This window comes from Diprion similis, chromosome 3 (genome assembly GCF_021155765.1).
Source record: "Diprion similis isolate iyDipSimi1 chromosome 3, iyDipSimi1.1, whole genome shotgun sequence".
Classification (NCBI taxonomy): Eukaryota; Metazoa; Arthropoda; class Insecta; order Hymenoptera; family Diprionidae; genus Diprion; species Diprion similis.
The window spans coordinates 6,714,695-6,735,269 of record NC_060107.1 but is presented as its reverse complement, the minus strand read 5'-3'; the positions used below and the strand labels follow the sequence as shown (position 1 = coordinate 6,735,269).

General features: G+C 34.7%; 1 protein-coding gene across 8 annotated transcripts in view; it reads right to left on the bottom strand.

Annotated features, from left to right (window-relative positions):
• Positions 1 to 20,575, bottom strand: part of LOC124404955 (F-actin-monooxygenase Mical) — a 38,844-nt gene that overhangs the window by 14,084 nt on the left and 4,185 nt on the right. For 6 of the 8 annotated variants that reach the window (XM_046879507.1, XM_046879505.1, XM_046879511.1 and 3 more), the window contains 18 exons: positions 16,732 to 17,084; positions 15,988 to 16,312; positions 14,215 to 14,573; positions 13,876 to 14,133; positions 13,219 to 13,418; positions 12,317 to 12,450; positions 11,714 to 11,961; positions 11,334 to 11,456; positions 10,310 to 10,543; positions 9,241 to 9,480; positions 8,595 to 8,736; positions 8,220 to 8,341; positions 7,949 to 8,152; positions 7,346 to 7,505; positions 7,089 to 7,252; positions 6,594 to 6,796; positions 4,366 to 4,535; positions 2,485 to 2,609 (listed from right to left, as the gene is read on the bottom strand). In XM_046879507.1, coding sequence (XP_046735463.1) covers positions 2,485 to 2,609; positions 4,366 to 4,535; positions 6,594 to 6,796; positions 7,089 to 7,252; positions 7,346 to 7,505; positions 7,949 to 8,152; positions 8,220 to 8,341; positions 8,595 to 8,736; positions 9,241 to 9,480; positions 10,310 to 10,543; positions 11,334 to 11,456; positions 11,714 to 11,961; positions 12,317 to 12,450; positions 13,219 to 13,418; positions 13,876 to 14,133; positions 14,215 to 14,573; positions 15,988 to 16,312; positions 16,732 to 17,013 — 3,693 coding nt within the window. In that variant the 5' untranslated portion in view covers positions 17,014 to 17,084. The remainder of the gene's footprint in view (positions 1 to 2,484; positions 2,610 to 4,365; positions 4,536 to 6,593; positions 6,797 to 7,088; positions 7,253 to 7,345; positions 7,506 to 7,948; positions 8,153 to 8,219; positions 8,342 to 8,594; positions 8,737 to 9,240; positions 9,481 to 10,309; positions 10,544 to 11,333; positions 11,457 to 11,713; positions 11,962 to 12,316; positions 12,451 to 13,218; positions 13,419 to 13,875; positions 14,134 to 14,214; positions 14,574 to 15,987; positions 16,313 to 16,731; positions 17,085 to 20,575) is intronic. The other 2 variants (XM_046879510.1, XM_046879513.1) reach the window with 2 other exon arrangements.

The following is a 20,575-nucleotide window of genomic DNA, read 5'->3' as shown; positions in this document are numbered from 1 at the left end:
CTGAATTTGATCATTATTAAAGAGTTTTTTGCAGTCAGATTTTAAGTATTCGTCAGAAAGTTGAGAATCAGACTTTTCCACCACCATTTTTTTAAGTGATTTTGTTTCACTGTTGTTAGAAGATAATCTTACATCACTCGTACCTATACTCACGTCTAAGATCCCTGGTGTATAGTTTTTAGCATTAGATTTCTTTCTCAGAGGTATTTCTGGAAGTACCGGGATTTGGACTATGTTTTTCAAATCAACTTCGCTAGAACCATGAGCGTTTTGCGACAGACGCCTACGTTCAGGTCTTTTGGGAGTATCAAGTAACTGGGTAGATGTATTTTTACTTATTGTTTCAGGACTGTTTGATTTCGTTAATATAGGTTGAACAATACTTCTTCCAATGTCAGTATCTTTTTCAATTTCCGTCACTCGGACAACAAGCTGATTGATTTCTTTTTCACTTCTGTTATCACTCGCAGTATTTTCATTTGATTCTTTGCTCTGAGAAGACGTGTTATGGAATTCGCTTTCACTAATGTTGTTTACATTTGTTGAAGTTTTATCAATTGTAAAACTGGAGGGTATCTTAATACGGGGTTGATTTGCCTTTGTATCGAATCCTTCCCGAGTTGCCATGATTACTGCGTTCTCTAATTTGGATTTGTCATTTTTAGAGTTACGCTTATGTGGCATGTCACGATCATAGCTTGTGATTGTGTTACTATTTCTAAGTTTACCTAAAGTCAGATTTTCCAGTTTTTCAACATTCGAATTCATTGCATCTACAGCTTCGCTCTTTCGATTCTGCTGGCCTATTTCATCAAACTGTTTGTCAATTGTATCTGAGGCCTCACAGTGAAAAATATTAATAGTTTCAATATCAGCATTCAATTTCGCTGAATGTTCAACCTCGGGAAAATTTTTCTTCATCTCATTAGTTTCACCGTTATCTTCATGGTCTTGACTAACTGAATTCTGAAAATATTTCCTCAAATCTTTGCTATCAACTTTATCAGACAATTTTGGTGTTACTTTTAACTCAATTATTTCAATGTCTCGAGGTTGACTTTCTCTCTGTAACTTGTCACTTTTTTTAGAAACATTGGATTCTGTAGCTCGATTCTTTCCTAGATCAAAATATTTGTTTATTTTCAATTGGGCACATTCTTTTGATAAGGGTCGTAGCATAATTTGGCTGCTGTCGTTTGATTTGTTTAGTTTCTTGAATTGGGTTGGAAATACTGTCTCATTTTGAACATCATCTATTTTGGGATCAGCTTTTTCAGGAACAGCAAGTTTTGAAGTTTCTGGATATTCTATTTTATTCTGTGGATTTTCCATTGTCGGTGTTGGGGCTGTTACTGTAACAATTGGGCTTTCGCTCAAAGATATTTTCAATGTATCATTCTCTTCATCGTTTAGATTTGCTACATCCACACTTGTAGATTCCACATTTACTGTTTCCTGACAAAAATCATCTTTAGTTTCAAAAACTTTTTGGTTACTTCGCTCAATTCCGAATATCTCTGGAATAATTTTAATCATGTGATCATTTGTTAGCATATCGTCAGAAACACTTGTGAGTGATAACCCAGAATATCCAGTTTTAACAGATTGGTCAGAGGTAGCACAATCCAAGGAAATTACTTGTTCATCTTGTACAGGTTTAGATAAAGAATTAACCAAATCTGACAAATTGTTATGAATATCAGTATAGCTATTTACTTTTGCTACACCGTCTTCTTTCATCTTGGTGACAAGAACAACATCTGGAGGCATTTCTTTCTTGCTTACAAGTAGTGTTTGATCATCTTCCAATTCTTTGATGTTCAATTCACTTTGCGAGTATGCCGTAGTGTTACTTAAATTTGACTCTTGTTCAACATCTTCAGTTTGTGAAAATAATTTAATTTGTTTATCAAATTCAGGTGTCACTTTCATTAAGGTTTCACGGTTACATTCCACACGCTCCACGTATCCAGACTGTTTTTGAATCAACTCTGTCGCACTATGGTCTGAACTATTCAAATCCTCTGAAATAGCAGTTCTATCGTTTATACCTAACTCAACCATATTAGCAGTCAGACCTTTTTCATCAGTTCTTTTACCGATCGGGTCATTGGGTTCCAACTTTATTTCACCTACTTCATTCAACAAACTCTCTATAGATGAACCAATATTCGAATTTTTTGATAACACGGGATCAATTACTAAAGTCTCTGACTCATCAATATTCACATCAATTGAGGGATTTTCAATACTTAGCATGGGTACCTGCGCTTTTATCGCACTAACATTTCTTGATTCAATGATGTTTGATTCATTTACTTGATCGAGTACCTCACTACCACATATGTTTTTACTATCATCTACACTTGGCGTCGAACCTATATTTAACTTAAAATTAACATCGGTAAATGTGTCATTATTTGAACAAAGCGGTTCTTCAGGCAAATTATCTAACAAATTTTGAGAGAGTTTAAGACGCTTCACCTCTGTATCAGAACCGGTATCAGTTTCAGATCCATGGGGTCGATCTTCCAGCCAAACTTCTTGTTTTCTTAATTTTCTGGCACGTTCATCATCCTCATCTTCTGTGGCTGTACCGCTTTCATCATCTAAGTAAAACAACAATGAAGAAGAAAAAAACTCGGTTATACTTGAATCAGCATTGAGACATTATCAATCTACTGGGTACCGTCTGTGTGTCCAACCGCCCAGTGCCACTTTATAAACGAAGTTTTTGGAAGGAGAATGTAATGAAGGGCATGGCTATCAGTCTGTAAAATAGAGGACAAATATAGTGTATCTAGCAGGCTTGAAAACTTAGGCAGTTGGCTGCTGCTGTCTGAGTAAGAAGCATTTATCTTACCTTCTGGGAGTACTGTAAATGCAAAGTGAATAAACGTCTTGTCAAGAACGTCAGAACTACTAATGTAATATATTCTGTAGTTGAAAGTCTGCATTTTAAAAAATACCATTTTTTCTGATTTTATGCAATATCGAAGAAAAATCATTACAATTCAAAAACGATCATTTTTGTTCATTATGTTGACTTCGTTGGCATTAATCTTCACCGTGTTCCATAGAATTGAGATATCGGTGGGGGACTTTCATAATCGTATTGCCAACATTCCGATGATTTTATTTCCCCAGTTTAGAGGTAGAAAAGAAGAATTTAAGATATTTTGTAAACAGGAAAATTTATGGGTAGCTGTACATCCAAGGTGGTCCAGATCAGAATACCAGAAAACAATGACTCTCAGCGAGGTGTCTGTATCAACCACAAATAAATAGTAAAACACCAGCAAACATATATGTATACGGATCTTTCGAACTTGACACACTTTTGCTTTTGACTGTTGCAAGTATCTTTATGACTTCCAGGTACATTAAAGAGCTTGGAAATCAAACTTGTAACATGTGTTTACATTTTAAAATCACCTGTGATTAGCAGTGGCACTCTTACCAAGTAAATTAGTGAGAAAACACTGAGCGAATATGCGATGTTTATAAATACGAAAGTTATTGTATTTTAACGTTTTGAAAATGGTGCAAGTACACAAACAGATTCTGTAGCAGTGAGGCACAATCGCACCTAAAACTAAACTGACAATGAAATCCAATATCCTCCACTAAGAACTTATCAATAACAATACTGTCTATCATATGCTCAATGATCAAGTTATATTGTTTTGCAATTTCGTGGATCTGGTCGTTCTACATGAGCGGAGACTCTGTAAAACTTCGGAGTCCTCGACCGTTTAAAATTTAGATATTAGTTGGATAATCTTTCCATATGTTAGGGACGGTAAGAAAGTGGGATGGAAATTATTGGTTAAAATGTGTTTTTATTTTCTATTGTATGTACGGAATTTTGCCTTAATCATGATTTTTTTTAATAAGTATGCCCACTTTCACAAAAGTAAGTATCCGATTATCTGGTTGGAACATCAGTTATTAGGTCACAGGAAGTGACGTTATACCGGAAATAATATTAGGGCCGAGTAATTAGTGTACAAAATAGCAACCTAGTAACAAAAGTGTTGAGATCAATCTTTCTGTATAAACTTGAAATTATCCATGATTCCTCTTAATTCTAACAGTTTCTGTATGCTTCAACTTAGAAAACGAGAAAAGTAGCTAATTTTCAAGGCGATCAACATACTGCTAATCAATTTAACAATCGACCTCTAATCTATTGTAGTCTGGATAGGTACATGCTGTTAACACTTCAACAACTGGCAAGGTGATACAGGGCTACCCCATAGTGCCGTAAGAGTCAGGCTATGGAGCCCAGAGCATAACAGTGGCTCAAAATTTTATTTTTCACGAGTAACAAATAGTACCATAGATTAGACAATAAGACAGTACCTTCAGTTGTGTAATCTTCGTACTCGTTACTTCCGGAATCTGAATGCTGTCCTGAGGCATGTGGGTGAGAATAGCGTAGAGTCCATTTCTTTGCAAGTTCTAAGGTTCCTTCAGTAGTGAGTGGTTGATCTAAGGCTTCCTCGTACACCTCGTTATCATCATCAGAATCACTAAAATAAACAAAAAATAAATATACTCATATTGTCATACAAGCAAAAAATTTAGAGCATTATAGTTGCAAAATTAAGAACGTAATTTTATGACTATTACATAATTTTGCAACCAAAACATAAACAGTATTTCCAAGAATATTATAAGCAGAAAGAAACGTTGATAAAATCTGAGTTATACCGTTGAATATACAGGAGACATACACAAACTATATTTATATGATACTTTAGTTGCAATATTTCATCTCAAGTAACAAGCGTGTAATGTATTAGGCTACAGTCACGATAAATAATTTCTAATCCATTTGTGATTGCTATTCTTATGACGGTATTACAGATGTGCGCCTATCTATGCCATGCTTAGCAGCTGGAGAAGATCCTCTTCAGAGAATACGTCAGTAGAAATACGAATAGAAAATGAATGTGTGATTGAATAATACTTGTTAACGGTGTAGGCTAGGGTAGAGACTTTTCAGTACATTTTCTGCTTGAACATTTGGTTACACTTCTTTCGCAATTGTGGCCCATCTATTTTGTTCCAGAGTACTCTGTTTTGTAACTATTAGACGGTAATGTGAACAGTTCCACGTCAGAAGAATCAGTCAAATCTCAGATATTTTTTAAATTTTGCATACCGATAGTCTGTAGCAGTCAAGGTTTTCTTCCTAAATAGCGATGTGGATTATTAAGTTTAGATTTTTTGTTAGAAAATGATCAATTATTTGCAATGCAAACTTAGGGTGCGATTACTTCGATAAATCATCAGTAAGTCAATATTGATGCTACATCAATGATTTTTTTCTTCAGTTGGAAGAAGCGAGTTAGCCTTAAAGAAAAACAACGTTTTATTTCAATATTTTTCAATTGTTTTTAAAAAAAACTGCAAACCCAAAGTAGGAAAAAAGGGGACAGACTTGCAGAATAAGGCACTTCATTGCAACGGAAATGGAGCTAATTTTCGAGCATCAGAAATGCAAAAGTAATTCATTTTTAGTTGACTATATACTCCTTTCCAGGCACTCGAATGAACTTTGAAAGTTATCTGAAGCTAAATGTCCCCCATTGATGCATAAAACTGTTGAAAAAAATCTGTTTCATATAGTTGTTTACTGCCTCGCGTATTGTAACGAAAGATCAACTTTCCTCTAAGAGGATGCAGAGACGTCTGATCTCCCTATTCGAATTTTAATTAATTACTGAAGTAACTCAAACACCAAGAGAGTTACAAAATTAATATTATATTAACGCCATCTTTAAATGTATCAAAACAGCATTCCAATAGCCTGATTTAAGAAAATTAAATCAACAAATACGGTAACCCAAACGCAGCTAAGTAGTGTTAATCGTAGCCATATCTAGTCATAATCTCAGTACAATTTTGTACCTGTTTGTAACTGTAACTCACTTGTACATTTCTGTAATAAATAAGCAAATAAACATCATTATTATTATTTTTGAGAGGGGAAGTGGAAAATTTCACTCAATTATTCAATGCTTTTCTAAAAATGAACCGATATTGATTATTGACAGCTCTTCGTTATTGAAAAATAATCATCTGAAAACTATGTCGTCTTCTACAAATAACTGAGTGAAGAAACAGATTTCGATCCGTGATTGCAACAAGTAAGAATTTAAAAGGAAAAAAAAAAAAAATGGGCATGAAGTTGTTACCGAATAAAATAACTTTGAAAACGTTTGAAATTTCATCTTACTGTACTGCTGAAAAAATTAAGTTTGTTGAGAACTACAAGATAGTAAAAAATGTAATAAAATCTGTAACTTGACTGATTCACTTCATGTTCAATGATCCTGAGCCATAGCTTCAAATAAAACAGAAGTTTTGATTGGACTTAAGTGCTGAGCATTACCAAAAGCTTTGCAGAAACTTTAAAAATTTACGAAACCAGGTAGTAAATTCATCCACTTTCTGGCATTCGCCATTATTATTGCTGATAGTTTTTAATCTTCAGTTGCGAGGACTGAATATGTGATGTTGGATTCAGGTTAACTGTATAGTGTAGAATGGTAACGGTAGGTATGAATAATTAAAGTGTTTACCTTATGCAGGACATTTCATCACTGGATCCCATTTCTGCGGTAGACGCACCAAAGTTGCGATCCGTCCATTCATCTTCGTCCATTTGACTCTGAGCTTCTTCCGCATCTGACAAGCCAGCCAGATTTTCAAATTCTATTCTTTCAGGTGTTTGGCCACGGTCTAACAAATCAAGTCCCACTACTCCTTCCAAAGGTGTTTTAGGCTGAAACAGGTATTTATCCAATGTTAATTTAAACGGTCGCATCAACTGATTACCAAAGGCGATAAGAATTAAATAACTTTATTGAAAATTGAGACGTCTTGTATTGTTATTGATCATTTTAGGTTTGCCATGCTGAATTTCGCAATTGAGAGAATATATTTTTCTTAAGCAATCCGGTGAAGACCACAAGTCTATATTTTTATAAACTGTACAACTTTTGTATGACAAACAAGGTGTAACTTAGGCACAGAAAGTCAACGTTTGGTTATTATTATTAAGTTTTAATACATACTTTTTCTGGTGTCTTCATGGAAGGAGAAAGATTAGGAATATTTTCCTTATTGATGAGTGATATCTTCTTCTTCTCCACTCTAGCTTTCATCGTTCCGGACAATCCGAAGTGTTGCGTACAGTAAAATCTACCACCAGATTTTTCTCTATCAAACATGTGACTTCCTGAAATTTTATTCCATTAAAAAATAAATTAGAGGAAATTTGAAATCACTAGAATGAACGATTACGTTAACGAAAAAAAGCGGCACTGCATACCGATTCTAAGAGATGTTGAACAATATTCACAACGGAAACAGCCACGATGGAAAAATTTGCCCTCAGCACTAAGCCTTTCCATCAGATAAACTCGCTTGTTGCAAAAATGACACATCTCTGATCCTCCTTGCGCAGGTAATACTAGCGCCGCCTTAGAATTCTGTAAAAAAAATTTAATTGGCTTTAAATCTAGCAAGCAATATCATTTTACACAGGAAACTGGGAGGCTAAAGTCAGCACATGACAATTTATTCCATATTATTTACAATAAAACACAATTAACATCATGATTTACATATCGTTACAAGACAAACAAAAACATTACTTCACAAAAAATAATGTGAGGAAGATATTGTGTAAAAAGGGACAAACGTGATTGAAATGATCACGTTATTTGATATCTATCAGACATCGTTTTGGGTATGACAATGTGTGTCACATAACATAAAGTTTCACTAATTGTTTTGAATGTCGTTTTACCTGCTTCGATTACTAAACTATTGAATTCCAATTTTTAATAGTTCTACAGAAAATTAGATGATAAACCTCTAGCTGACTTCTAGCCCGTGTTTACCGCATGATCGACAGTGTTGTAATATTTACCGATCTTTGCACTTTTTGTTCAGCTTCTTGATTTTTATTGGCAAATTGTTCGGCCATGGCAGAGACTTTATTGTGACCAAGAACGTTACCCTCCTTAATCTTCTTGTCGATAAACTTGAGGGTATTGTCAAAATCAGCGTACTTACTATCCGAATCATTTGGGTCTCGTCCTTTTTTCTCCATCTTGATTTGTCGAGCTAAAAACTGAACGAAGCATATAGACACCTGAACAAGATTTTTTAAACAGAATCAAATCAATTCACAAACAAACCTGCTCTCTACTCCATTTCGGGACCCGTTCAACTTTTTGCTGACGGGCTCCGCGTCCCATTTTATTTTCTTCAATTTTTTTCTCTATTTCCTTGACATTCCAATCACTCGGTTCTATTTTTCCTATGTATAGCAAAAAATACAGGAAAAAATTACATTGCTAATATTCAACATTTTGCAAGTGCAACTTTCCTTTGAAAAACGCTCCAATTGGTCAGCAGTGTTAATTATCCGAAACTTGTTTTGAATGAGTTTCTGAGAGCGTTCATTTCATTACAATTTCATGATTGTCACTGTGAATCCTTGCAGATGTGAGAATTTATTACCGGCATTGGACATTGTTAAATCTAAGCTTGCAAGAGACGTTAAAACTTACCGATGGCGCGTAAAAGATCTCTGGGCTTTTTTTCAGTTGGTGCTGTCCCTTTCAATTTGTCTTCAATATTTTTTATTCGACCAGAAAATTCTTCGTCAGCAGCACCCCGTTGTGGTCCACCTCCAACCTTTGGATCCCTATCCTAAGAATTATAATTTTCAATAAGTATTACTTTGTGACAGAATTTTTGTTAATATTTCATTGTTAAACACAAATTAGCATAAAAACAATGTTAAAATGCAAAATGTACGATAATGCACATCAAAGGTTATAGAATACATTCAGCACAAGATTTCATGTATCAAATGTACGCATTCGTTACGAATCCAAGTATTATTCAATTATGCCAACTTTGCGATCAAATGGTGATGAATTAGAGAATTCAAACTCTAAGGTTTCACTCTGACATTGATCTGTAACATTTTTCACAAAATTAATCCGACTACAAAACTTTTTAGTCAACATACAAGTCAGTTGTAAAACTCTTTGGTTCGGTGCCGCATGTTCAATGTTATATGTTAATATTAATTATCTTCAAGCGAAAATTGCAAGAAGATGAGTGTTCAAGTCAGCTAATAATGCGAAATGTTAAAACGCTGACAATATCAACTGTTAAAACGCTTTTTTCACACGCTGTAAGGCTTACTGGATAAAGTATTTTCTGTTCTAGCTCTTTCACCCTATCTTTGAAATCGGGCGCTGTTTGTCGATAAAGAAATATAGAATAATCTTCAAACGGTTCATCCTTGTCTCGTTTGGCATTTGCCTGTAGCATCTGCATACTTTTATAGAACTGCTGATTCGCCATTTTTCTTAAGTACTGACGTTTCATCATACGCTCACTTCGATTATTTTCTATATCTTCGAGTCTCTTCAATCTTTCCTCCTTTTCGTCAAAATATAAAAATGTATACTTAGATTTGGATTGCAAGTGTATGGGTGCAAAAATGTCTTGAAGTACTTAGAACTCGGAAAATTAAATTCTCAAATCATAGATTATTTTACTTCAGCTGAAGGAATTATCTACATAAGATATAGGTAGTTTACCATATTTGCATGTACTTCTGTATGCAGAACACTTGAAATATCGAAAAAAGGGAAAAACTTCTTCAATTGTACAGCGAAGAAATTTTATTTCTACAAACCACTTGCTGGATTAAGTTGAAATTTTGCATAATTCTTCTCAGTTACATAATGAATACATTTACAAAGAGTATTTTTGATCTGAATAGTATTTTTTTATTTAAAAATTCAAGTATTTCACAGAATTACAAACCGTGCACCCAAAAATTAAGATTCTTCTCTATTCAAGTCAATCCTGTGGCTGAAGTTGCATCGGAAATAAAGTCGTATATGCAACACAGGAATAAAATTCGATTACTCCCTTGTTGCATAATGTACTATTAAAAACTGGTTTTTACCCTAATTTTCCATCGTAAACTATTATTCTTAACTCTGACGTTTAAGAATGTGTTTGGTAAAGAATCGAGTATGCATGTGAATCTAGGAAATTGATCACTTAGCATAGCCTTACTACACTTCAATAAGTTATCATGATTGTGGGTTCCCAAGATACGAGTATTGCATCTCCGCAAGCGTCAAAAATTTCGGCAGAGATGTCGCTTACACTAGATAAGAAGCTATTGACACTACATGTTATACGTATGTGAAAGTACATTGTTGATGCGATTGATTAGTATTTAATGTCATCTCACCGTTGTTGCACCCATTTTGTCGGTACTCCGTCGTTTTCTGGATCGGCGACTTAGTGAATCAGCTTTTTTTTCTGATGCTGACTGTCCATACTCGTTGCCATGCCTAGAACGTGAGTGTCTTGTACGGGAAGTACCATCTTGTTTAGTAATACGACCCAACAGCTGTGCTCTTTGTTCCGGAGTTAGTTGTTTCAATTGTTTGGTGAAAGTTGGCCTATCCTCGGTTTCAGGTTCCTGAAAATCAAGCGAGCGTCGTTCACAATTTCTATTACGTTATTATAACTCAAGATATTGTAAATAATACATATATATGTGGGATCGGAAGTTTGAACTTGGTGACTAGTGCAAGTGATGGAATCGTATGTGTGGTACGTAGCTAAAACAGTATTTCAGTTACACTCTGGCCACACGTGAAAGCATGTAGCTGGTAAAAGAGGGTTCAGAATTGTGTATTGAACCGCAGACCATTCGATTTAGCCGCAGCGGTTACAGTGGTTCTTGTGTAATTACATAGTTCTCAATACCACAGTGAAAACATTTGGTTCGACTCTTGATTCAGTCAAATAAACAGCAAATCCGTCTGGTTTTTTTCGGTGCAGATTTATTCTCTGTAACGTAGGGTGCGACTGAATCAAATTGATAGACTGTTCCTCGATCGCTGTTAGTTGTTATGGTGCAATGTATATTCTAGGACAATCTCATAAATTGTGAGTGTAAAGATCAGTTTGAAAAAAACAGAATCTCAGTCAATAGTGCAAGTGCACGGCATGGTGATCACGTATTAACGAGGCATTTATTTGCATTTAACTGTACGCATAAGAGAGTTTTGAATATAGCCTGGGAACTCTTATTGTTAGAAAAAAAACTAACTTTTCTCACAGACCAACTAGTAACTAATATTACCAACATTTATAGTTGCTTATCCAAAATTTCTCGTATATTTGAAGGAAATAGCAGTATAAACAAAACATACAAACATACGCACAAGAAATAGAAGCAATTGAGAATCAGTTCATAAACTTACCAACTTTGGATGCTTAATGTGTGGAATTTCACCCCGAAATGTTTCATATATTTGAGTGAGATATGAAAACATATCTAACTTGTCAGGCACATCACAGGAAGCAATTTCGTCCGCAGTCACTACCTGCATTAGAAAGACAATATTCACATAGCATACAGCTGAAAAATGTATGAACCATCACTGTTGTGAGAGAAAAAAAAAATTGAGTAAAGTAGTGGAATATATCATGAAAACACAAATCAACAAATTTTGGAAATAAGTAAGTAGAGATCTATAAAAAAAAGATCTAGGCAAAGAACGACAAACTTCTTTACATTTTATTTCGCTGAAACGTATTGAACGAGCCTTGCACGTACAATTTGCAACTGTATACTACTCACCGGTGAAATTCCCAGCTCCTTTTCCAGTATATCGAATGCGAGTTGATTATTTTTTTCAACATCTTCAGATTTCAAAGAATGAAAATCTATTAGATCAGGCCTGTATCTATGAATTATTGCACAGATAGCCAAACCATCTTTGAACGACGAACTCATATCAGCTATGTGCACCGTGTTATAGAGAGCCACTTGTTTGCGCAACCAATGAAGAAGTACGTCTGGATGGACCTGAGAGTCTGTTCCAAGATCTACGTTAGAAATGTAATTTCTATTTCTATGAGATGATAATCAAAGAGATATTAGAAAAAAAATTTCACACTCAAATTGTATACTTGTTAAAATTTGGTTCATTTTAGCCACATTGTTATTGGAACTATTCATGCAGTCACTTGACATTTGTTTAAAAAGGAAAAAAAAAACAAATATACTCAGACTCAACACGAGAAGACTTTTTCTCTGACGATCGCAAGCAGATGCGTCTCAAGTTAATTCATTAAAAAATTCATAATTCATAATCATTCATTGCGAAACTGAAATTTCATCAATGTAGGTATACTGCGTGCAGGGATATCTTTGTCTGAAGTTGAATATTATTTTCTTTACCCCTACGACGTCGCTTTTTGGGAATATCTACAGCTGGTTGCATGGAAGGCTGTTCAATGTTATCTGGATCATCCGTATCCAAGAGGCCACGCACTTGAATCGGTGTGACCAGCCGAGGGTTCAAGTTTGGATACCTTGAGAAACAGAAAAATTATTCATTTACAAAATGGGTCATCGATATACTGTTCATGGAGTACTTTCATCCCATTTTTTGTTTATAAACCAGTCAGTATCCCTATAAACAGTTTCTGATTCTTACAAAGTTCGAAAGCAACTTTAAGGTTGTTACTTTTAAAAGTTAAACAACATAGTAGTGCCAAAACATAGATGCTTAAAAATATCACCATATTGTATTGTTATGTCAGAAATGAATGAGTGCCTCTTCCACACTTTTTCATTCATCTGTTCCATAATTTTTTAATATCTTAATTATTATTACTTGAAGTATTGTTTTTCTCTTTATTAGGAATTCTACCCTGACGTAAAAAGCTCCTATGGGGTTAACATTTAAAACGGGCAGCTTTTGAAGCATGCGTTTTATGAGCTTGAAGTTAGTGGCGTTAACACAGTGAAATATTGTGATATTTGTAATAAAAGCTTACAATATTGCTACTTCTGAATATCTTAAAGGAATTTGGGTTTGTAAAATAAGAGTACATTTTGGACTATTACGATTTATCGAATTTTAGACAGTGTTAAAGTTGCAAAATGACGATTTTTTTTTAAATGCATTGGAATATTAACGTTATGATCTTTAACCTAGTATTGTTATCGTTATCTTTCCTTCGCTTTAAGCAAGCACATTATAATATATGGATATATTAGATCAACACTGTCAAGTGTTTGTTACCAATACTGCAAATAAAACATGTTCAGAGCTAAGAAATGTACTACAAGCCGACCTTGTGTGAGGATCCAAAGTGTACGCAGCATAATCTCGATTGAGATTTTCTGGTGTTGTTTGCCCAAGAAGTCTGTAAATAGATTCCCGTTCGGCTAAAACTTCCAACGGAGTCATGGTACTCCATGCTTTGATGGCCCAGCAAGCATCTAAGGAACTAAGAAATCCCCGAGCACACCCAGATCCTGTTGGCCAAAATGGCTAAAAACAAAAATAAACAAACAAATAAGTTCATATTTCGATTGCAGTTAAGAAACGTTATCAATAAAAAACAACATATTTTCAGCAAATTTAAAATTAAGAACTCAAACTAATTGAAAGTAATTACTAAATACTAAATGACAAATTCTCACAAATCGTTCGGGGCTAGAGAATTTGATTATGCTCATTTAATTTTTGCAGATTTTCTTATTAAAAAGATATTAAAAAATTTACCTATTGATGAAAGTTCGATTACAATTTTCAAAGTAAAGTCATTTCATGAGTAACATCATAATAAGAATACAATAAGTAGGACGAATCTTACAAGTAAGTTGAATTTTATATAATAACTTACAGTACTTGTAACATATCAAAGTGTGATTTTTCTATGTGCGCCAGACATTTACATACAGATCCTGATTGTATTTCTTGGAATAATGTACAAAAATGAACTTACTTCCAACAAGCTGTCCCCGACCAAAATCATGAGCAATCGATGACCTTTTTGCTCCAACACTCTACTCGCATTTTCAGCGGCATACATTGACGTGAAATCAAACATGGCTACATCTGGTTGCCCGTAATGATTAACAGCAAATTCCATGTTAGTCATTTGATACTCAGTCGAAAACTCCGCAGCCTCAGTTGCGTACTGCATCAACGCTTCTCGATTAACGTTCTCCATTGCCAGAAGCTTGGCAGTGTCTGCATGATCCTGCCACACAAGATGTCATAAGAGTTTTGAACATTAATGGAGAAATTGGGGTCGAAAATTACACTTATAAAACAGGTGTACCTGAAGGATGACACCTTTGTCAATAAGGCTGTGTTTTTTGGCAGTCATAACAAAATAATGGGTGTCGTCTTTGTAGTAAACAATGTTTTCTAAATCAATACCCGTCACTTGATACAATTCCTTGAAAAATTTTTGATTGAAAATAAATGCAACGCCGCTAATTTCTTCAACTCGTGCCTCGGCTTCAGTTTTTTTATTTATAAAATTAGCAGTTATTGCAATAGCTAGCTTTCCCCTAAATTCCTTTCTCTTGAAGCCTTCCAAAGTGTTCCTTTTACCATCGGCACCCAGTAGAACATCAAACTCATACTGAGATACTGGATGGTCGGCTGGTGTAGTCTTTGCCCTCCAACCGATTTCTGTAATCAAATACGTAAATTAGAGCGTTTTAAATATAAAAAGACCATATTTTTAATTTTAATCCCGTATTGTGCAAGCCTATTCGATCTTAAATGACCAAACATTCAGTAAAAATCCGTAAGAAATTTAAATCAATTCATTATATTCATTTTCGTTCTTCATTTGAATAGTTTGATAATAACTCATTCTGAGGTAAGATGTGAATTCATATCAAGTCTCACAAGCGGGAGAAATTTTTCTATTATGAAATGATATATTCATGTACTGGCTTTTCATTCACAATGTATTAAGATTCCCCAAAAGGTCTTTGAGGACGAGAACTTTATACTAAAGAAAATGTATTATCGATCTATAGGAAATTTTCAAACTTAAATCTGTTGCAAAGTCCGTTATAACATTTGCTCAATCGAAAAATCTGTAATCAACTAGTTCTTGTGGATACAAATAAGATATTTTTGTATACAGACGTTTTGAAATTTTTGCAGATAAATCTATGATTTTTGTAAGTTATTACCACTCTACCGCAATTGATTTTTTTTTTTTTTTTTTTTTTTTTGTATTGCGATTATAATAGTCTTGTAGAAAATTTAGCCCACCAAATACTCATGGGCCAGTGCGTTTGCTAGTGTGAATAATGTACCCAAGCAAACTAGAAAGTAACAATTCCGCATGTGCTATCTCTAAAATGATTGAATATTTTTTCAATAAGATTTACGAGCTTTAAAATTTGGAATAAATCGAGCCAGTATGTTCCGAGAAATTTGCAACAGAAGTTGATTTTTCGAATACTAATTCATCTCAACAAGAATCTTTCCGTTCGCAGTTATTTCTGTTAAGCCCACATGTGATGAATCATATTTGCGAGCCATATTCGGTCACTCGCCTCCAAACTGGCGCTCAAATTTCGACTCCGCGATTTGGCAGACACTTTATTGAAATTTCAAGGATTCGGACTATTTGGATAATCGTTCATGGAACAGAAGGAGAAAATTTTCCTTTACTAAAACGTGCGTTTGCGCCTCACTCTAATCAGCTTGAAACTGCGATCGGTTATTTCTACCCGGAAATTGGAGACAACATGAAACATGGATTAAAACCTGCGTGGGAAGACACTGAGTCATTAAAATAAAAATCACATGTAAATCCGTCCAGTAGTTTTGGAGCCTTATCGAAACAGGCCGAGATGGACAGATAATATAAAAACGTGTGTAACTTTTTTTTCATTTATACACCAGTAAATGAACTCTACTAGTAAATGGCCAATTTAATACAATAATTGAGGCGAGTTGTGTCGATTGGTGGGAATTCTGTGACTCCTGCAGCTTTCATCCACTCATGTGTTTACTCGAGAAAAATAGTCATCTGTTCTAATAGGTATTAAAATTTGTCAATTCATCAAAAATCATTACTTACTGCTTTCCTCCTGATTTTCAGGAGGGGGCACCAATGCATCGAAGCTGACATTTTCATGAAATTCAACCCCAAGTACCAAGGCAACTTTAAGCAGAATACATTGTAGTTGTCTAATACTTATGTGATCTATGGCTCCAGCACAAAATTTTCCAAAAAATTTCTTAGCGCCTAAACTGCGAAGATCTTGAATAACAAATGGCCAGAGATGAAGAACATTATTTCTGGTTACTCGATCTCGTTTCTCCACAACAACTACTTTCGCTCCTAACAGTTGCGCCTCTATGGCTGACCGCAAGCCACACGGGCCACCTCCAATAATCAAAACCTGTAATAAAATAGAAAACGTGCTAATTTTATAAGACGAAAACAACGACGAAATTGTATTAATTGAGAACTTAAAATCTTATGAGGATTTCCTTTACTACTTCAGGATGAACCCATGCATAAAATCTCTTCAATATTCTAGAGGTCAACAGTCGAATACAATCGACGAGATGGTAGGAGATGCCAACTAAATTTTGGAACGAGACTTTACGTGAGTGTATTTCAGTGGTGGAAATGTAAACAAAATGATGACTGTATAATAAATTAAGCAGGTTTGTCACTGGCAATGAAGTGAGATATGTGACCATCAATGGAACCATTTGAAACATGACCCAACTCAGAAATATCATCTTACTCAGGGATATTCGCAACTAGTGCCATTGTTATTTAACAATTGTTATAAAAGATTAAACAACTTACCCTTGTATTCGGACATGCCTTTCCTCTGTTGTAGCATTTGTGATTGGCACGTTGATCGAATTTTTTCCATAAAGCCTGTGCTTTCCATGATCTTAATTTAGATTTTAACTTTGGATAGAATTGATTGAAGGTGTTTGGTTTTAGTTTTAGTAAATCGCAGAGATGACGAAAATGGCCAAGAATTGATTTTAAGGTAGAAGCATTACAGAATTGATCAAAGACTTCACTAGCTAAAGCAACTTCAGGCGAGGCTATCTGCTTTCGACCCAATTGATGCTCCATTATCTATCCATCCAGTTTCCTTATTTCTTGAGTGGTTTATATAAAACCTAAAATTGCTACTTCGTCATCGCCTGTAACAAAAATGAAACAAATTCAAAAACATAATAAAAGGTAACGATTATATTGCTATGTTAAGTTTATCTACGGATATTTCAAACTGTCGAAAGCTTACGAGGACCTCAAATTGCCACATACTACGTATCTTCCAACCAACTACGTTCCAGAGTGAAAATAGCATGAAAAAAACTGCAGTTAATAGAAATGTCACGGCAGGCTGAACCCTATTGGCATCTACGGCATTTATTTCCTCATTACATATGGAGCGTAAATAAACGGATTGACAGTGAACGTGGTATGTTGTTCGTCGCAGGTAACATTGCAGACGATATATTTGGAGTAAGAGTAGCAACGATGCCTTGCTTTTTTTAATTGAACCAACATAAATAGAGAATTTGATCTTTTTGTCTTGGTGACACCAGTCACAGCTATTTACAGCTACTCAAAAGGGCAACTCAAAATACACGTGCACGTTCAATTATAGAATTTTCATTCTGTGTTGAGAAGACAACAAGTATCTCATTCGAAAAGTATTTTATTTCATACATGTCACACTTTGGCAACGTTTTGTTACATTTTCATCGTGGACATTTTATTTTTCATAATGTTTTTGCTATGTTTAGCCAGCCACGAGTATGGTCTCTCGTGAATTTATCACAATGTATCTTTAATGTTTAAAAAAATGGGAGATATATTTCAGTTTGGTCAAAGTGGAATTTCGAAACATTTTCGAATGCTAGTAATCCCTCACCCATCTCATTTTCTTAATAAATTTTGTTTCTTATACTCCTAGAACCATAAGATAAATTTGTTTTATATTTGTTCCAACCCATGATATAGAAGTAACGATTTTTTTTAAATCTTTGAGTAAAAGAAACTCTTTACTTTTTGGTAAATTTTTAATCACTGTCAAAATGTTTTAGATGAAAAAAAATAGAAATGCGCTTCATCAATCAGTACATGAAAATGCATTGAACTGAAAATATGTATTTTCTCGAACAATTCAAAACACTCAATTTCAAAGAGAAAAGAAAAAAAAAGGAACAATGCCGATATCAATTTTGATCCAATTTTTTTTACTCGCAATTTCGCATCATCAACATACAAAAATATCGAACTACCTCCTTTTTTACGATTAGTATATTTCTGTAAACATTTTTTCAACAAAACGTTCGACATATTTCTAATATTAAGCATCGTTTCATCGTGAATTTTTTCGCTATATTCCGTAACTGCACAACACTCCCAAAGGAAATGGAAAAACTAGAATAAACCAAGTGTGGTGTGGGATATTAGTTCAGCTATTCCAGACGGAGCGTGACGTGAATTCATTAACGAAGAGATCCTCATCGTCAGTAAGAATGAAAAAAAAAAGAAAAAGAAAAAAAGCCAGAGTTGCGCGTGCTGATTACTAATAAAGAATGATCATTGTAGGCGAGCAAAGCCGAATGAAATATGCCGAATGAAATTTAAATTTCGAACGGTACATGTCTTCACAAATTGTGCCATCGTGCGCAAAGAATATCGGTCAACGTATTTCTGTCACGAAGTGTTTCAATCCAACAATGAGGGATGGCGAGCAACTTCACGTCGGTCACGGACTAGAATGTAGACTCAATATTGTACATCGATTGTGCAGCGTAGGAAATTTCACAAAAATTAGATGCTGTTTTTTTCTTAATTACCTTTATATCGCACTCAGGTCCTTTGATGTTACTGACCAATTCATTCGATTGATTGCAAGTAGTCCGTCAATCTAAATCTATAGTCCGGTATTGAAGAGCTACTCGGATCCAAGTGCCGAAAATAGTATTTCGCGCAATTGGCCAATTATCCAATTAGTCACGGTGCAATCTTGGATGGTCTTTTATTTCAGATCGAAAGCGCTCGTTCCGTGCACAATTTGTTGACGTAAAATTATAATTAAATTCTTATTATATGCTTCAGGTTTTGCGGCATAGGAAGAGGCAATAAAAATTTTCTCCAATTATGAGGAGGCTATGTAATAGCGGCTGACACAAAATTTGCTTTTGACCACTATTATCATCTTAAATATATCTATTTATCAAAGTTATCTATGCTTGTAGCATACTTCCTTGTAAATAAAGTAGTTTTGTGCGGTCAGTTACTGTAACAAAATCCCGTTAGGCTATGATTTCGTAGTAAAATGATAACGAAATGAAATTTTACTTCAGTTTCAAAAGACGCGATTAACCGTGTTAAGGAAAACTAAACACACCGTGCAACTATTACCGTTTAGCGATTGCAACGAAACTTTTGTATAGGTGTGAAAATCAAGTGTAAAAGCAGCTAATCAAAGTACCAAGTCCATCTATAAAATTAACCCCCGCCGTTTTTCTGTGAAATTTTTTTTCTTTGTGCCTTAGAAATAAAGATCAATATTCAATAGTACATAGGGTATGTAAGAGTAATAAATAATTTGAAGTGGTTGTCTTGCAATTGAATGTGTCACTTATTCATCGTTCGTATGTGGGGGGATTAAGCCTGTAACGCGATGCCAACTTCGCAGCATTGAATTGCTTAACACATATTATACGTGAACATGTTTTGCACTGTATTTTGGGTCTCACTTATCACATCCCTTCATCCTTTGTTCCGTTATAATTTTTCATTCTTCAATGGCTAATCAAATTTTCATTTATTAGGTGCGCAATTTTTTTTCAATCTGAGTATGAATGCGACAACAAAATTCTCAAACCTGAAACATCGCACAGTTTGAACAACCTTTTCATCGGAAATGTTTCAGTTACGTATCCACCACTTAGCTCATTTATTTAATCGACATAATTCAATCCCATCGATATCTCATAGCTTCCGAATTGAAGTTTCATGGTTTAGTCCAAGTTTGCGAATTTACAGGACGTTTTTAAAACAAAGTTATAAAATTTTGGGAAATTTAAAGCAAGTTTGAGGCGCGATGAATTTCGAGGTATGGAAAATGGCTTGACATGGTTGAGTTTAAGCAGTCGAAAAAAAAGTCTAAAACTCTTGTAGTTATGCATGGTTTTTGATTTTCCGTTATGGCGGTGCCAACTTGAATAACGGAGGTGGATTCCCACGCTATGAGACACATCCACGCGCGAAATCTTGTCAGTGAAAAATCACTATGTGAAGTTAGCAACATATCGTAACGATTCATGCTGAAGAAAAACGGTTACTTCGCGATTTCCGAATTATTTTAAATTCAGTAAACCGTAACAAAACAAAACATAGTCGTTTTTTAAAATCGTCGTTGCTTCAGTCATGGTAAAAATAAGAAAATAGTGATTTTTTCCCAATGGTTTGTTACGATAACATTACTAACTTCAATATCGGGAAAAATGAATCGCTATTTGAACAATTAAAAAACAAGCTCAGCCATCTCAAAAGACTTTTATGTGCAATTGAAAAGTTCTTTCTTAATTCATTATGAGCTTTAAAATTTTCCAAAACTTCCAATTCGTCTAAAAGGAATTCGCAAATTCCGAAGCTGAGTCCAGAAATT